General features: G+C 36.1%; 1 protein-coding gene across 2 annotated transcripts; it reads left to right on the top strand.

The window, feature by feature from the left end:
- The first annotated feature begins 2505 nt into the window (after positions 1-2505).
- LOC117338218 (vacuolar protein sorting-associated protein 4B-like) lies at positions 2506-16097 on the top strand. Of its 2 annotated transcripts, XM_033899476.1 has the most exons (10): positions 2506-2597; positions 5068-5159; positions 5388-5507; positions 8146-8183; positions 10301-10419; positions 10666-10896; positions 11632-11763; positions 12072-12159; positions 13571-13711; positions 14083-16097. In XM_033899476.1, exons 1-10 carry the CDS (start codon positions 2563-2565, stop codon positions 14179-14181), a joined length of 1095 nt encoding a protein of 364 aa, XP_033755367.1. In that variant the 5' UTR covers positions 2506-2562; the 3' UTR covers positions 14182-16097. The 2 variants fall into 2 exon arrangements, with proteins under 2 accessions (XP_033755367.1, XP_033755368.1); XM_033899477.1 differs by lacking the exons at positions 13571-13711; positions 14083-16097 and adding an exon at positions 12875-13540.
- Positions 16098-18319: the final 2222 nt, after the last annotated feature.

Genomic DNA, 18319 nt, shown 5'->3' with positions numbered 1-18319 from the left:
GGTTTTTCTTTTCATTTGTAATAAAAGAATACTCTATACACGTGAAATTATTATTGATTCTATTTCGGTCCGATTCGGTTGAACATACCGTGCGTATATGTAACCAGAGGTCTATATACTAGTTAGTATATAATCTCTGATATAACGTTATACACGTCTCGTCACTTACTATTCATAATAAACATATATATTACGTTTCTTTGTTTTTAATCGATCCGTTTCGGTCCGTTTCTATTTCGGTGATTCGTCGTACCGTCGATGACTCCCCCGGTCAATCGTCCTGGTCAGTGGTCATTTTAATGTTAGGAGAGTGTGAATGAGTATCTTAGATTGCCATTAATACATGTGTGCAACTAGAATTTAAGGTTGTTCGGAAGTATGTGGCTTTAAGATTGTTGTTAACCTGCGATTAGCCTTATTACTTTTTGGTGGCATTGAATGAAACCTGGCTTGAAATATGCCTGAACGCATTGGACCGGTCGCGAAGCATATTCGAATTCGAAAAAGATACAGAGCAAACAGTCTTTGATGAAACAATCAGAAATCAATAATAAAATTGCAAATTGTGTGGTAAAAACCGAACCTTTGAGTGCATCAATGACAAAACACTGATAACACCTCATGTAGAGTACGTCACTGCAAAATGGAACTTTATGTACAACGAATAAAGAGCACACCAAAAACAGCATCGGACATCGGACACGACTAACAACACTACAACTTATACATGTGCCTGGTATCAGATTTGGTTATGGCCTACCAGTCCATCGATAACCAGGGCTATTTTGAGCCAAACTTAGTATCACCTATTTTCTGGTGGTTGAATGCTTCCCGTAGGTTCTGCAATAGTTTAAACCAACGCAAACCCCTCTAAACATATATCACGTTGTCATACATCACATGTCATACATCTCTTTTAAACTTTCATTATTTATTAATCGCTCTAATCTGTGATGAAATATTTCGAACGCATCTTTGCCAAACATCAATATTCTTAGTTTCGCCGAAAAATAAAAGAAAAAAAGAAGGTGATTCCAGGATGTCTTTTTTGTTATTTTCTTTGTAAACTACATACAGTTTAAAATATGTCAGTGCACGCGTAGCTAGGTATTTTAAGGTAGTGCTGACTCGGTCTATAGTTTAAATTAAACACTGAAATTAATTTCAAAAGGACAGCAGGGGCATTTATGTCTGGTACAGACATTTTCTATTTTCTTTTTAGCTTTTAAAAAAAAATTGGAATCGAAACGGCGTTGTTAAAAACTTGGTCGGGTCGAAAAGGCGAAAACCTTTTTTTTTTCGTTGTGAAAATGAATGCCGCTTTATCAAAAAGAACAGGATCTATGATATTTCCTCACAGAAACATTGTCCTTTTGAATTCATATAACTATATAATGTATAATGACAAAATACACCAACCTTTTACTTTTTTGTGTTGAAAATATGTCATTATATGTAAAATGAATGAGACAATACATGTACATGTATCCTCAATTTCACTTTATTACGATTATGACTGAAAAAAACCCAATGTAAGGTAATTCTTAATTCATTTAATCAACTTGCTGGTCGTTTCCCTGAAAACTGGACATATACTTTTCACACCAATATCGTGGGCCCTATGACTTCCATGTAAGGGGCCGCAATAGCTCAGTCGGTTAGAGCGCTGACCACGTAACTCAGGTGAAGATTCGAGGTGTGTGGTTCGAGGCAGTATATATGCAGTAGTAAGTATATAGACAGTACACAATACACAGTAAGCATTAGACAGTTATGAAGTAGGCTGTAAGTATTAGACAGTTATGAAGTAGGCTGTAAGTATTAGACAGTTATGAAGTAGGCTGTAAGCATTAGACAGTTATGAAGTAGGCTGTAAGTATTAGACAGTTATGAAGTAGGCTGTAAGTATTAGACAGTTATGAAGTAGGCTGTAAGTATTAGACAGTTATGAAGTAGGCTGCAAGCATTAGACAGTTATGAAGTAGGCTGTAAGCATTAGACAGTTATGAAGTATGCTGTAAGCATTAGACAGTTATGAAGTAGGCTGTAAGCATTAGACAGTTATGAAGTAGGCTGCAAGCATTAGACAGTTATGAAGTAGGCTGTAAGTATTAGACAGTTATGAAGTATGCTGTAAGCATTAGACAGTTATGAAGTAGGCTGTAAGCATTAGACAGTTATGAAGTAAACTGTAAGCATTAGACAGTAAACAGTGGAATTAAAGCTGGCAGTAAGGACATCAGTTAAAATATAACAAGCAGTTGACATTTTATTTACAATGTATAGAAATAACTAGAAATATTGTTTCAGCCCCTACATAGTGGCCATGGTGTACGATGTTGTTTTAGACCCCACATCAGCTACCACCACAATGAAGGTGGCCACTAGGGTTGGTTGTAGCAGTAAATTCAGTCACCATATTTCGTATGAAGGGTGTTATGTGTTGAGATGTTCATTCAATATTATAAGCGTTCCCCAGGTGGTACCTAGCGGTTCGGGCGGTGCCGGACTATACCGAGGTAGACACTAGCTACCGGGCTGTGATTAGTAACACTGACAACAATGGCAGCCTCCAACACGGAACACCATCACGCACGGTAACGATATACTACCACAATTATATAGGCACCTTTACTTAAGTTAATACAAAAATATAGATATAAGTCTACACTACATAATGTTATTACAACTACGCATGCGTTGTCTTTGGACGAAAGATCCGTGCAAACTCGAGTGTCCGCGGGGTTATTCAGTTTTATTGCGACCGGGGGGGGGGGGGGGGGGGGGGGGGATGTATTCCCCCCCTTGGGCACTCCCCCCCCCCCACTTTTTACAGTGGGGGGAGGGCAAACATACATCTTTTTGCCCCCCCCCCCACTTTTTGACATCCAAAATCTAAATAAAAGGAAAAAAAGTAAAGAATTTTTTAGTTATATTTATTTCGATAAAAATCTGCAGGTAATTTTCGAACCGAAAATGTTTTCTTGAAGGCAACGATAAAAACTTAATCTTGTAGACTACATCCGGAACATTTCGACTTTTATACTAGTATATAATATATCAATCCTCAGACCTGTGTTTCGGTCGTCTGCACTAGCCTGGTAAGTCAATATTTATATTTTAATACGAAATTTTGCTTAACTTCATCACATACTGATTTGATAAGTTGATGATAAGTTGATTGATTTCATAATGAAAACAAGACAGAAACACAACATGGATAAGAATGCGTGGTTTTAACGTGAATAGTGTGATACTAATTACCGACAGGTACGAATGGGAAACACCTTATAACATGAAACGGCACTAGCAGCATATAGGGTTCGCTTTAGATACACATTCTATCAGATTCGAAAAGTTTTTAAAGTGAATACCTATTCTAGGTAAATTTTCCCTTTTTTCGGAGGAGGACATTTTTTTTTTGCCTTGAAAATGGAGAGAAAAATTTGGCTCGCGCCTATGGCCCTCGCATTATAACTAAATTACTGGACCCCGCCCCCCCCTTTTCGAAAATCCTGGATCCGCGCCTGATCCCGAATTATTGCAAATGTGCTATATTCATTTTCCGCCGGGGGGCTTGGCCCCCCTGGAACCCCCGCTGGGGGGCCCCCAGATCCCACGCCAAAAAAAACAAAAACAAAACGTCTCGCGCCTTTGGCGCTCACATTATTTACTGGACCCCCCCCCCCCCCCCTTTCGAAAATCCTGAATCCGGGCCTGGTGATTCATGTTTTACTATAAATAATATATCCTTATTTGTGTATTTGTGTAAATAACTTGTTTTGTACTACATAAATTATCATGGGGATGTTGAAATGTTAATTATTGGCTAATTTTGCGGAGATGGCATACGATTTGTTTAGTGCGTAAAATATAAGGTTAAAAAAAATATTGCCCCCCCCCCCCCCAATTTTTGACGACTTCCTACGCCACTGTCAAATGTATGAATATTTCGCTCTCAGAAGTTGATAGACGTTTATACCCGTAGTACCTCTCAGTAACCTTTAACGTATCATATATATGATAACCTTTACCACTTTATATATGTTCGGGGATAATATATAGTCCATCACATATTAAGCTGACTATGCTTAAACTTGTTTCTATAATAGGAGGGAGTAATGAACATACCCTGCCTGCGCCGGGCCTCAAACTACATGTATAGTGACCTTTCGCTCTCAAGGCAAACATACTACCTCTAGTAGACTGGCCACCAGACCCTAAGTTTTTTTTTTGTTAAGAATTGCCAAGCTTTATTCTAATACTAGATTATCTGCCCCTAGTTTGAAACTTAGGATCAGACATATGCTAGGGACCAAAATCATGAAGCTCAATTTTATTTATAATTTTGATATTCTAGAGACACCTTGGACCCAGTCTATACCTCTAGGCTAAAGGGAAATCCCCCCTAGTTTGAGCTAGTGAGGTGACCTTATACTGATCTCTACTTTTTACACTAAATTACTTGCTACACTAGTCTGAGCTAGTAAGGCGACCTTATATATACTCTCTACTTTTACATTTCTATGTACATTTCGTATCCGTGATAGACCAGGGACAAATATGATAATAAGAATTAAACATCCCTGCGTGGTTATCTTGACCTTTGCTGTCATGTTCTGTTGACTAAACCAAACCAACCCTGCATTGTTCCACAAACTCTCTCTCTCCGCAGTCCTCTAAAATTCAACTGAAAAGCATTTGATGTCATTGATTTGATATATATTTAAAATGAAATCATTGTGTATGAACCAGCATGTGTAGACTGAGTTTCCTCTGGCCCTGACACCATGTCTGGTATAGGGCCAGAGCCCATTACTATATGAAACGTGGAATTATCCGACACCGTTTGGTGTCGCTAAGATTTTGGTACAAACACAATAAAATTAGGCATGACATAACACCTATCTTACATATATGGATAAATGAGATATCTATTTACCCCAAAACACCCATTTAGTCCCATATAGTATATTAGTATATAGAATTTAGAAAATATAACAGCATTTGATAGGTAAAATATGTCTGATAAAAATTGAACTGGATTAACTTAAATGTACTTAACAGGAGCAACAAGAAAGCAAATGGTGGTGATTGTAACTCTGATGATGATGATGATAATGATCCAGAGAACAAAATGTTCATCGACCATGTCTCAGGTAATATAGAACTACAGTTATCCAGTTATTTGTGTAAACAGTAGTACTTTCATAAATCTTTTGCATGGGTAGACCGTATTAAATATATTAGAAAATACGACACAGTAACTTTAAAAATATGAATTGGAATCTACTACAAGCATCAGATCTAGTTTGAAAAGTGCTAGCAAATGCTTCTTAGAATTACCGTACTTAGTATTTAAATTTTGTTGGTGGAATTATTTTCAGGAGCAATATTGAGGGAGAAACCCTATGTGAAATGGGATGATGTGGCTGGGCTTCATCAGGCTAAGGATTCATTAAAGGAGGCAGTCATTTTACCATTCCAGTATCCTCATCTCTTTACAGGTGAAAATCTTTAACAATTATCCGAGTATGTTTATTGGTATAAAAAACCCTGTGTTTTCTGATGAATATTTCACTGAAATACATGAAAATAAATGTACTTCCTTTATTAACAGAATAATATAAATCCAGATTTATTATATCAATACCTATTCTATTGACAGTGAATAATGTATTATAACTTACATAAGATACATTTATGACATAATTTCCCTTACCATGCTTATAAAATATCATGTGGACACTGGTACATGCCTCGTCGGTCAATACACTAAATATATATACAGTTATACATTTAGGCTAAATAATTTTTTTTTTTTTATTCAAATTTTTTCCACATATATATAATCACATACATCTATACATCGCATATGTAATTGGATATATTATTATTCACATTACAACTTAATATTCAATGACAATTTTTAAGTAGATTATTTAAATTATTATTATATTCCTAATATGAATGTACATTACATTACACATGTAAAGAAGAAAGGACATGCATGTATCTGTTGTTACCTCACGAAACATGGTAACACTTTAAACAGAAACTGTGTACATTTTGTAGTTTACAAAACCGTTGGTTTAGCAATAGATAAAAATTGTGTAATTTACCAACCAGCTAATTTGTTAAGTTTATATTTTACCTTTTCCCTTTTACTGACCTTATCTTTATATTCATAATATACATGTACAAGTACAACATATGTAAAATATGGACATGTATCTGTTGTTACCTCACGAAATATGGTAAAACTATAGAAACTGTGTAGTTTACAAACCCATTGGTTTAACAATAGACAAATATTGTGTAATTTACCAACCAGCTAAATAATTTTATTTACTTGGTTCTCAGGCCAATTTTCTAAAAAGAGGTGAGAGAGGGACTTGATTTTTTTTATTATTCTATCGGAGACTTCTTTTTAAATTTTAAATTTTAAATTTTTCACACCAATCATAATCCTTCATATAAACTACTTCAAAATGTTAGAAACAATGATTTATCATGGTTCTTTGTCTTTGTTTCACATCAATGAACATGTGTTCTTATTTTATAGTTAAATATAATGGGTATTACAGGAGAAAGATTTGTTGATGATGCTCTTTCCTACACATTCTTTTTTTTGTATACCCCCGCAACGAAGTTAGTGGGGGGGGTATACTGGAATCGGGTTGTCTGTCTGTCTGTCTGTAGACACATCTTGTCCGGACAACTCCTCCTAATCCGGTTGGCCGATTCCAATGACACTTCACACAAATTAAGAGGACCATTTGTAGATGTGCATGCAGCTGTTTAAGTTCCAAATTTTTGTTGCCATGGTAACTGGTCACTGTAAACAGGTTTTCATTGTCCAGACAACTCTACCAAAGCCTGTGGACTGATTTTAACAAAACTTATGAATAAGTTCTCTTTATTATGATCATGAACAACACATATTACAGCTTAAAGCCTTTCTGAATTTCAGAAATAGGGGCATGCATAGGTTATCTTAGTTAGCCTCTAAATAACAGTTCCAGTTGTCCATTGACTCATGCGGATTACCTCCCTTTATAACTACTGGTAACTTATTGTTGTTTCAGAAAAGCAAAGAGAGACATACATACAAAAGATATACATTAACATTGATAATAATGTTAAAATGTTATAAAGATAAAATCTAACTCTAAGATTTATACATAATAATGCTTTTTCTATATTATGTATTTTGTGTATTCTGTAAACAAAATCTAAAGCTACTGATGATTTTCAATAGCCATCTAAATCTGACATATTGTTTCCATAATGCTTTATCTTCACCACTAAGGTTATAGAAAAACTGTAATCATGCAGGCATTCAACCTCACAATCTCTGATAGTTTTAAAAAAAATCTCCTAAAATATGTGATATACATACATATATATATTATAATTGTGAATAAGAGAAAATATATAAAAATGCTTGTTGTCCATTCTTTTTTGGCACAATATGATTTCTGCTTTCAATGCACATCATTCTTTACTATTGCATGCCAAAATTATTTGGAAGGGAAAATAGTAAGCTATTAAATCAAAAACATTTTGTATGAAATGATATTTCCTCAGTAAAATATACTAGACTCATGCGGATTGCGGGGGTATTAGTCAGCCATCCTGGCGACAGTTCTGGGTGTTTTTTATTTTGCTGTGGTGTTTTGATAGACGAGGTAAGTACATGCATGTACCGGCAATATAAAGTTACCTCCCTTTATGCAACCATGTCCCTTAACTAACTTATTGTTTTATTTATATTCTATGTCAGCCATCATCAGATACTCATGATTGATTGCATTACACTATGCCACATTAAAAGCATAGTATAAACTATAATGCAATAGACCATGGGTATCCGACGAAGCATGTCAGAAAGAAAGTATATCTAGTAAAAGATATATTACATGTTTTTTCTTTTCTTTTCTAAACAACCAATCCAAAGGAAAATGGTTTCTTCATTATATCTATACCTATCTTTGATACTGGTGACACTGGTCAAGTTATTTCCAATTAGGAAAAAAAATAATAAATTCATTCCCAAAGTAGGACTGTTGATTGAAAGATTTACTTTAACCACAATATCAGTTTTATTTTGTATAAAAAAACCCATTAATTTTGTCACTACAGGGCGTCGCCTTCCTTTCAGAGGAATTTTGTTATTTGGGGTAAGTTTTGGCTTGTCTCTCTGTGTTTTAAGATAGAAGTTTGAAAAGTTAAAATGTTGTATAGAACAACATAGTAAGAATTAAAGGAACTTATTTGAATGATTTAACTTCAATCAAATATATATTTACTTTAAGAAGTTTTTTTGGTTATTGATTTCATCACATAAAAGATCTACTGAATTTTTATGCACCTGTCAAAATTTGACGGAAGTATTATACATGTAGTTTAAATTTGGTCAACTACATAAACTTTTGTTTGTTAAGAGACTGCTTAAATTTTTCAGCCGATTACCGGGTGCTTTGAAACTTATAAAGCTTTATAATCATTATGTTGAGTTTTCCTAAGCAGCATTTTGATTCAGCTAATTTTACAAAATTCATTGTTCTTGTTTGTAGATCCTCTCCCGCAGTTATTAGTCATCTTCCCCAAACTTTGTACAGTTTGCTATGAATATTGAATATGATTGTACTCTCTTGGTGACATTTTGATTACACAATAAATGTTTGATTTCTGTGTTTGTATGTAATTTGGACACAATAATGTATTTCTCTTTGGATTGGGATGGGCTTATATTGTTCCGCCTTGGAGTACACTTGGTTTTTTAGCTCACCTGGACCGAAGGTCCGGTGAGCTTATGTCATGGCGCAGCGTCCGTCGTCTGTCCGTCAAATCGCTACTAGTCAAAAAGTTCTTATTGGATTTTGACCAAATTTGGTCAGAATCATCCTTGGCAGACGGGGATAAGATTTTGCATAAATGGTGACTCTGACCCCCAAGGGGCCTAAGGGGCGGGGCCCAATAGGGGAAATTGAGGGAATTTCTTTAAATCGCTACTTGTCATAAAGTTATGAATGGATTTGAACCCAATTTAGTCAGAAACATCCTTGGGGGAAGGGGAACAGATTTTGCATAAATGGTGACTCTGACCCCCAAGGGGCCAAAGGGGCGGGGCCCAATAGGGAAATAAGGTAATTCCTTCAAATCGCTACTAGTCATAAAGTAATGAATGGATTTGAACCCAATTTGGTCAGAAACATCCTTGGGGGAAGGGGAACAGATTTTGCATAAATAGTGACTCTGACCCCTGAGGAACCAAATGGGCGGGGCCCAATAGGGGAAATAGAGGTAATTCCTTTAAATCGCTACTAGTCATAAAAGTTATGAATGGATTTGAACCCAATTTAGTCAGAAACATCCTTGGGGGAAGGGGAACAGATTTTGCATAAATGGTGACTCTGGCCCCTTGGGGGTCAAAGGGGCGGAGCCCAATAGGGGAAATAAAGATTATTCCTTTAAATCGCGAAATAGAGGTAATTCCTTTAAATCGCTACTAGTCATAATGTTATGAATGGATGTTCTAAAAACAATTCTTGAGGTCTTTCAGACCCTTAGATAGTCTGGACTTTGTTATTTCTTTAAAAAGAATTGAACATGAACATTATTTTGACATTTGGTCTAATCCAACCAGGTGAGCGATACAGGCCCCATGGGCCTCTTGTTTTTTATCTTATTAGTGACACCAGGGGGACTATAGGTTTAAATTCCTCCCCATTTGTCTTTCTGTCTCTCTGTCAGCCATGCTTCAAGGTATATTGGTGAAAGTTGGTATGTAACTTCAGTATGAGTAGTTGCAGTTCAAGTTAGAGTTTCAGGGGTTTTGGGTCAGGTCACAGTTACTATATTTAGCAGGGCTGGGAGGGGACATGTATTGCTTTAGCAATACCCAGTATGCTTGTTTGATTTTATAAGAGCTTCTGGGATTTAGCTATGTATATCTGGAAAAGTTTGAGCAATTGCCAAACATTACATATAGTTGGATATAATGGACACATTGACAATTAAACTACAGTCTGTTTAGGTGATGATATTGGAATTTGAGCCGAGCAGAAGAAAAGGTAAATGGTTGTATATCATCCAAGGCCCAGACCGGGATCTATGATTTTGACAAACATAGATTATCTTTGAGTTTGAGATTCTTACCTAAAAGCAGTCCTGTGCATACATTTAAATAGTACAATACTGAGCTCTTAGTTTTGGTTAAAAAATACGCCAGACTCCATTGGACCTGCTGCTGTTATTGATTGTAATCTTATCATGGTTTCTACTTTCTGTTTAGCCCCCTGGTACAGGAAAGTCCTACTTGGCAAAGGCTGTGGCTACTGAGGCTGACAATTCAACATTTTTCTCCGTATCAGCTGCTGATTTGGTGTCCAAATGGCCTGGAGAAAGTGACAAGTATGTGTTTGATTATAGGACTCACTGTTCTACATAATAATTCTCTTAATTGTCTATTTGACTCTTCCTGACTACAGGATACAAAGAATAAATGAGGACGTGTTTGGGACCAAGCAAACCGTTCAAGGAATAGGGTATTCAAGTAATGCTGGTTCGAGTAAGTGGGGTTTACTGTAGTAAATGAAGCACTTCTGTGGCTCAAGTACAAGTAAATAGCTGGTATATGTATGGTTTACTATTTTACAGGTTTGTGAAAACTCTGTTTCAACAAGCAAAGGAACAAAGATTTAGTATTATATTCATTGATGAAGTGGATGCCCTCTGCTCACCGCGTGGGGAGGATGAGTCAGCATCCAAACGAATGAAGGCTGAGTTCTTGCTTCAGATGCAATGTGGGCTTGGTAATGCCAATACAAGGGTTATAGTGCTTGGTGCCACCAATACACCTTGGGTTCTTCATCCAGTCCTAAGGAAAAGGTAATTCAATTCAAGTTAGATTTATTTGTATGATTCTTCTTGAATGTTAAAGCATATGATATATTACTGTACACTGGTCAGGATTATTGAAATTAAATAAAAAGTCATACCACTGTCAATTACATGGATTTTAATGAAATGGATCTTAGAATTATAGGAATTGTCTGAAATATTATTTTGAATGCAACAAAAAAATATCCAAAACAGTATAAGCTGTTGCTAAAAAAATTGTTTCACAAGTTGAAGGAGTTAATTGAAATATGATTTCACACATTTTCCTTAATAAAAAGAAATAGCATTTCTGTTTGTAATGAAAGAATGCACAGTGATACTGTTTTACATCATGATCAAGTCAAAATTGTTTTTACATCTTAATCAAATTAAAATTGATATTGCTATTATGACTACTATTGATTTGCTTTGTGGAATGGAACTAGACTGAACAGGATGTATTACCAGTAGCTTGTCCTAAAGGCTAAAGGTCTCAGGTCCGGGGTTTGTAATTGAACTAGACTGAAAAGGATGCATTACCAGTAGCTTGTCCTAAAGGTCTCCGGTCCAGGGTTTGTAATTGAACTAGACTGAGGATGGATCACCAGTAGCTTGTGCTAAAGCTCTCAGGTCAAGGGTTTGAATGCTGATCTTTAGCTGTAGCAATAACATATTTTCACTCCTCTTTTATTTTTATGGCAACTCCTAAACATTTATAATTGTCAAAATATTTATTTCCAACAGATTTGAGAAGAGAATTCACATCACCTTGCCAGACATTCAAGCAAGAACAGCAATGTTTAAACTTCACTTAAGTTCAACACCTCACAGCATACAGGAACATGAATTTAAACAACTCGGCGAAGGCTCAGAAGGGTAGGTCAAGTCATACATCAATATTTCAAGGTCATACAGTTAATACTTCTAAGTCATACAGAATTATGCCTGCTGTCTTCTGTTCAGGGGACATTGGAGAGCCCAAGCATAAGGCCCACTGTATCCTACTAAATGTTGATCATAGAAGAGACATTGAAGAAATCAAATTAGATCTTCTGCTCCCATTGCAACATTTGACCATATGACCCTGGCTGTTTGTTGGGAGGATGTTTAACTCCTATAAACAAAAAAAAACAAAAAAACAAAACCAGTTAGTTTTATGACTCACTATAACATTTTCTGTATAGGTATTCGGGAGCAGATATAAGTATTGTTGTACGAGATGCTCTGATGCAGCCTGTAAGAAAAGTACAGACAGCCACACACTTCAAGACAGTAAGTGTTTAAGTTTACAGCAAGGCGGGATGGCATGGATGACATGCCTAGAAAATTTATGCTTCTCACATTATAACTTATACGAAAGAAACAATGTTTTAAGGTCACTGTTACAACTAATAGAAAATTAGGTCAAGATCAACATATCTGCACACATGTTCAAGTATACAGATCAAACTCAAACCTCCCACACTGCTTATTTGAAGTTCTTGCTTGGAATGTCTTTCTGGTTCAAAAAGGTTCCATGCCAAGATCTTTGTTACTATATATAGATAGAGAATTGGTTTCTGTCAAGGAACTTCAATTGTCTCTTTGCACCGAATAAACTCAAACTTCACACAGTGCTTTCTCAATGACATGGCTAGCTTTGGATTGCTTTTTGTGTTGAAAGGTTTAAGGTGAAGATCACTGTTACTTTTAATAGGATCCATCAGGATCATCATATTTGCACAACTACACAAGTCAAAGGGACCATTTAAACTCAAACTTTCACCACACACTGCTTATTGTAAATGCTTGCAATTGTTTTTCAAATCTAAAGATTGAAGGTCAGATGTCAATTTCACCATTCCTGAAAATGGCAAAACTGTCGCTGGACATTGAAACGATTGGTAGATTAATATTGTTCAGCAATACCATGTTCTAAATAGAAATTGAATTCAGTAAAGTTGCTGCCTGACTTTCCCAACATGATTTCAATTGATGTGCATTATAGGTACGAGGTCCCTCCAGAAGTGTCCCTAATGTTATTCTCTGTTCATTGTGTTCCCTAGGTACGAGGTCCCTCCAGAGGTGACCCTTATGTTATTCTCTGTTCATTGTGTTCCCTAGGTACGAGGTCCCTCCAGAAGTGTCCCTAATGTTATCATCTGTTCATTGTGTTCCCTAGGTACGAGGTCTATCCAGAAGTGACCCTAATGTTATTCTCTGTTCATTTTGTTCCCTAGGTACGAGGTCCCTCCAGAAGTGACCCTAATGTTATTCTCTGTTCATTTTGTTCCCTAGGTACGAGGTCCCTCCAGAAGTGACCCTAATGTTATTCTCTGTTCATTGTGTTCCCTAGGTACGAGGTCCCTCCAGAAGTGACCCTAATGTTATTCTCTGTTCATTGAGTTCCCTAGGTACGAGGTCTATCCAGAAGTGACCCTAATGTTATTCTCTGTTCATTGAGTTCCCTAGGTACGAGGTCCCTCCAGAAGTGACCCTAATGTTATTCTCTGTTCATTGTGTTCCCTAGGTACGAGGTCCCTCCAGAGGTGACCCTTATGTTATTCTCTGTTCATTGTGTTCCCTAGGTACGAGGTCTATCCAGAAGTGACCCTAATGTTATTCTCTGTTCATTTTGTTCCCTAGGTACGAGGTCCCTCCAGAAGTGACCCTAATGTTATTCTCTGTTCATTGTGTTCCCTAGGCACGAGGTCCCTCCAGAGGTGACCCTAATGTGATAGTCGATGATTTGCTGACACCTTGCTCTCCGGGTGCTGCTGGTGCCGTGGAAATGAGCTGGATGGATGTTCCCGGAGAAAAACTACTTGAACCTATTGTTAGTTTGGTAAGTATGATGTTTTAGAACAATTTACAACATCTGATTTGTCATACTATGTCCTTGATTGGATAGATTTATGAATATATAGACATTTAATGGAAATATTTATAAATATATAATTTGTATTTAAACTGTTGGAGTCAATAGCTATTGTTGTTTGTATTTGATTGTGATTTTCTGTTAGGTGACCTAATTTGACTACTATTATTACTTACCGGTATAGTGTACATATCTGTACTAGTGTTGATTTTCTGAATTAATGATAAACAAATTCATATCATTTTTGTAATTTGATCTCTTCTATCTGTCCTTTTTTTCTGTCGATACAGATAGTAGTTCATTTAGATCATTTATTTTTTCTGAATTCATTTTTCCAGAGTGACATCTTTATGTCATTGAGTACCTCAAAACCAACTGTCAGCGCAGAGAATTTGATGCTTCAACAAGAATTTTCAGATAATTTTGGCCCAGGATGACGATGCTTCGTCCATTGTTTTTGTTGTGAACATTAACAGTGCCATCTTTATGTTATTGGAGGGAAACTCCTGACATATTATTTCATGTTTCCTCCTTCGAAGATCCTTCCATGCAAAACGAGACAGACTCACCATATTATACCCCCCATTAATTAGTAAAGAGGATATATAATAACCCATTTTTCTGTGTCCATGCGTACAGGCATCTGTCCATTATAAACTTGTGTACAATACATATATTGAAACCCTGGACAGATTTCTTTGCAAGGGATTAGATTTTGGTGGTCTTCTGTCAAGGTTAATGCCAAAGGCTGCACTTTACCATTTCAAAATAAAAAGCTCCGTACAAGATATCGCATGAACCCCTGGACAGATTATTTTATTGATGAGGGAAGTGGGTATATCTGTGTTTGAAAATATTCTCCCCCAATATCATGATATATCATTTTACCTCCAGTGCATAATATTGCTAATCATGAACATGTCTTGCCTTTCAAACTTGAAGATGCCTTGGCACTGAATTGATTATGTAACAGAAGGAGGTGTGAAAATTTTAGTGAGGTGGGCATCTGGATCCTCTGGCAACTTATTTGGACAATGTTAAATAAATAATGTCTGTGACAAAAATTTATATCATACAGAGTGATCATATATTAAACGACTTCTCATTAACCAAGAGGCATAGGGTCGGTGGCATTACATTCTGATATCAGAGTTACCTCCCTTCATTACACTTTGTCAGTGATGGTATTTCGATAGTTTGACAGCTGATAGGAGTGAGAATGGTGGCATGATAGGATAAATGGGTATTAAGTTTGTTCAAAGGAGCGACCTTGAAAACAAATGTACTTTCAAAGCTATGTATGTTAAAATTTTAAAATGGCTTCTCATAACCAAAAAGTGCAAGGCCTTGACATGGAGCCAGTAGCATGGTTGGATGAAGGGCTACAATGTTTTATTCAAATGAATGTTAAAGCTTACTCTCAAATTGGAATGAAGGGGTAGATACAAGCCCACAGGGTCTCTTGCCTTTATTAGGATGTTTGCCTATCTATGCCTTTTTGAGATTCAATAGAGGTGTCATACTGTACAAATGTATTAATGATCTTTTACCTAAATACCTTGGTAATCAGTTTGAAAATTTTCTACATGTAACGACACCTGTACAGGATCTGCTTCCAAAAACTTTATACAAGTATGTAACCCATAGTTTGTATTGAAAGGTGCTCACATCTTGTGTGTCTGTTGTGCAATATCCTTTAGAGGAAGGGAGCCAAATCTGGAATAATTCACCTGTTGATCTAAGACTTCCAGCCTGATCTCTACCAAATTAAAAACAAAATTTGATTGAAAGCATCTTAAGGATTAATTTAGTTCTTATTCCCTGCTTTCACTGAAAGTCATGCATAGTTTCCATAGTGTACCTTCAACAAATGTTCACAGATTTTCCTCAAATTTGATAACAAGATGAAATGCCTTAAGGGCTCGCAAGTATCTGATTATCATCAAGCTTAGTAACAGAGTATAAAATAACTCTCCCAAATATTTTTTTCCCTGAAAGTCTTTAAAATTACAGTAGGAACAGGATTCAATGTATTAAAGGCTCAACCAAATTCATGATAGGGTTTGGTAATGGCAGATGAGAAGAAAAGTCTTGCAATGGTGTAATATGTCAGGAATGCGGGGGATATAAATTCTACAACCTTGCTTGTTACCTTTGTTATTGAAACTTCTTAATATGTATTTTGGATTGCACTATTTACGCTACATTACCATGTGTTCAATTTATTGGTTTCTGTAACAGTACATATTGGTTTTTTTAACTGACCATATTGGTTAAGAATTGGAGTTGTACAAATTTATATCTTTTCTTCTGTGATAATTTTATTGTGATTAAAATATGTGACCATATCATATACATACATGTAGTTAAAAATGTTAAGTAAGTGGAACCATTTCTAGCGCACGTTGTCCCCAGGGCCAAGTGAGCTTATGCCATGGTGCTGCATCCATTGACAACTGTAGTCACATTTTCCCTTTAAATGGCTTTTTCAGAAAAAGGCCTATCATGATTTGTGGCTGGCAGGATCCTGGGATAAAGTCTGACAACGTTTGGGGAAAGAAAATTTCTTAACCCATATTCAAGGTGACAGTGGTCAAACATGAAAAAGCATTCAAACAACTTTTTCTAACAAACCAAAAGGCATAGAATGATGATATTAGGGTTTTAGGTTCATGGGAACGAGTCCATAAAGTTTGAAAAAATGACCTTAAACCGTATTCAATGTCACGGGTTGTTAAAACACTAAAATGATGAGTTCTTAATGAAAGACCTAGAATACAGTTCTTTTGATTAATTGAAGGGGAGAGAATCATCAAATGAGTGAATAACAGGTGGGCAATGCAGGCCCATTTGACCTCTTTTACAGATCTGTAATGCTAATAACTGTGATAATGAATTTATATGCATTTTTACTTTGATACATGTACCATTAACTAACCCATTTTACTTACAGATGACTCTACATTTATGCATAATGGAAGATTAGCGTTGTGAAACAAGTTTTACTTTTTGGTAAAAAAAGGTTTTTTTATTATTAGTAAATATATCTGTTTAATTTCTATGTTTATTTAATAAAATCCATGCAACAGTTTACAAAAGAATTGATGTCATTACATGTGTAAAGTTTAAACTAGCAGGACCATAATATGAGTTGCGAGTTGCGAGTTACAAAGTGGGAGTTACAAAATGCGAGTTGTGAGTTGCAAAATGTAACTCGCAACTCGCACTTTGTAACTCGCATTTTGCAACTCACAACTAGCACTTTGTAACTCGCAACTCGTATTTTGCAACTCGCAACTGACAAAAAGTGAACCTCAGTTCAGTCCCCTCCAGTCCATGTTATGGTATCATAGTAAAGGTACAAAGTTTGCTCAAGGATTTCTTGATAGGACACCGGTGGTTCGTGCTTCAGGATTACCGAGACCAATTTTTACTTTGAATCTCTTTCAGAAAACATCAATCATCTATATGACGCTGCTCACAACGTAACGTCATCATTTTACATTGAGTAACCAAGTCGTAAATGATGACGTCATAAAATTTGACGCACATTCAAAGGAGCATCGAAGATGGCGCGATGAAAAACTTTCATAAAAACTTATGTTTGGATGCAAGTATGTGAGAAAAATACTCAACCCTCGTGTAAGAGTTTGGCTGGCTTGCACTCGGCAAGCCTCGTGCTGACTGGCCAAACTCTTACACTCGCGTTGAGATATCCCTGTCCACGGAACACACCCATGTTAGATTCTATTAGTCTCACTAGGTCTGATGCTTTTGTTATTTGGTTTTTATTTTTATTTTTTTTTTTTTTCGATTAGGCAACATACCTAGATAAATTGAATTCATCTGCGATTTCCAAATGACATCCGTTACATGTCCAATTTTCAATGTTCCTGAAAATATCAATATTCAGAAATGCAAGCACTTTTGTTTTATTCGTATTGACTGTTATATCCCACCATTTCGTTGTATACTTCTAAAGAAGTTGAATGTCTTCTGAGCCCTCTGGTGTTTCTGAAAAAAAAATCACCATGTCATCTGCGTACATCAGCAGGAACAGATTTAAAGTTTGAATTTCTATCGATTAGTTGTCAATTAAAATAGTATTTAGCAGTCATTTTATAATGAGAACAATAATGGAGATAAAATTTCCCCTTGAAACAACCCGTTTTCTGAATTGAAAAAAAGAAATTACGAGCCATTATACGTAACACAACATTTTACAATGTTATACAAATACCCCAACTTTCCATTAATTCCTCTCTAACTTATTTGAATCGTAATACTGCACATTCTTGCTAAGTGATTTGGTATGGTGTCGTGTCTTATGAGTTCCGTGCATCTTCCCAGACTCTGAGGTATGATTTATTGTGTTTCGTTCCTTTACCGATATGGTGACATGACATCCATCGTCTGACGTTACCAACATGGAAATTTGTTTCAAGTCCCTGTGTTGTTGCGGGAGGTTTAAGATAAAAAATAGTATATAAAAACTAGTATCATCGGTCTTCCTGAATACCATCCGGGTGTGGAATGCATAGAACTCCGGAGTCTGCTATTGGTGTGACTTTTTTT

Source organism: Pecten maximus, chromosome 11, assembly GCF_902652985.1.
Source record: "Pecten maximus chromosome 11, xPecMax1.1, whole genome shotgun sequence".
In the NCBI taxonomy this organism is placed as follows: Eukaryota; Metazoa; Mollusca; class Bivalvia; order Pectinida; family Pectinidae; genus Pecten; species Pecten maximus.
Note: the sequence above shows the minus strand (reverse complement) of the source record. Positions and strands in the feature narration are given on the sequence as shown.

What these genes read in the sequence shown, in the direction of transcription:
- LOC117338218 (XM_033899476.1), top strand. Translation starts at nt 2,563, where the DNA reads ATGGCAGCCTCCAACACGGAACACCATCACGCACG. An exon ending in CATCCAGTCCTAAGGAAAAG is followed by an intron (nt 10,897 to 11,631) that starts GTAATTCAATTC and finishes TATTTCCAACAG; the next exon opens with ATTTGAGAAGAGAATTCACA. An exon ending in CAGCCACACACTTCAAGACA is followed by an intron (nt 12,160 to 13,570) that starts GTAAGTGTTTAA and finishes TGTGTTCCCTAG; the next exon opens with GCACGAGGTCCCTCCAGAGG.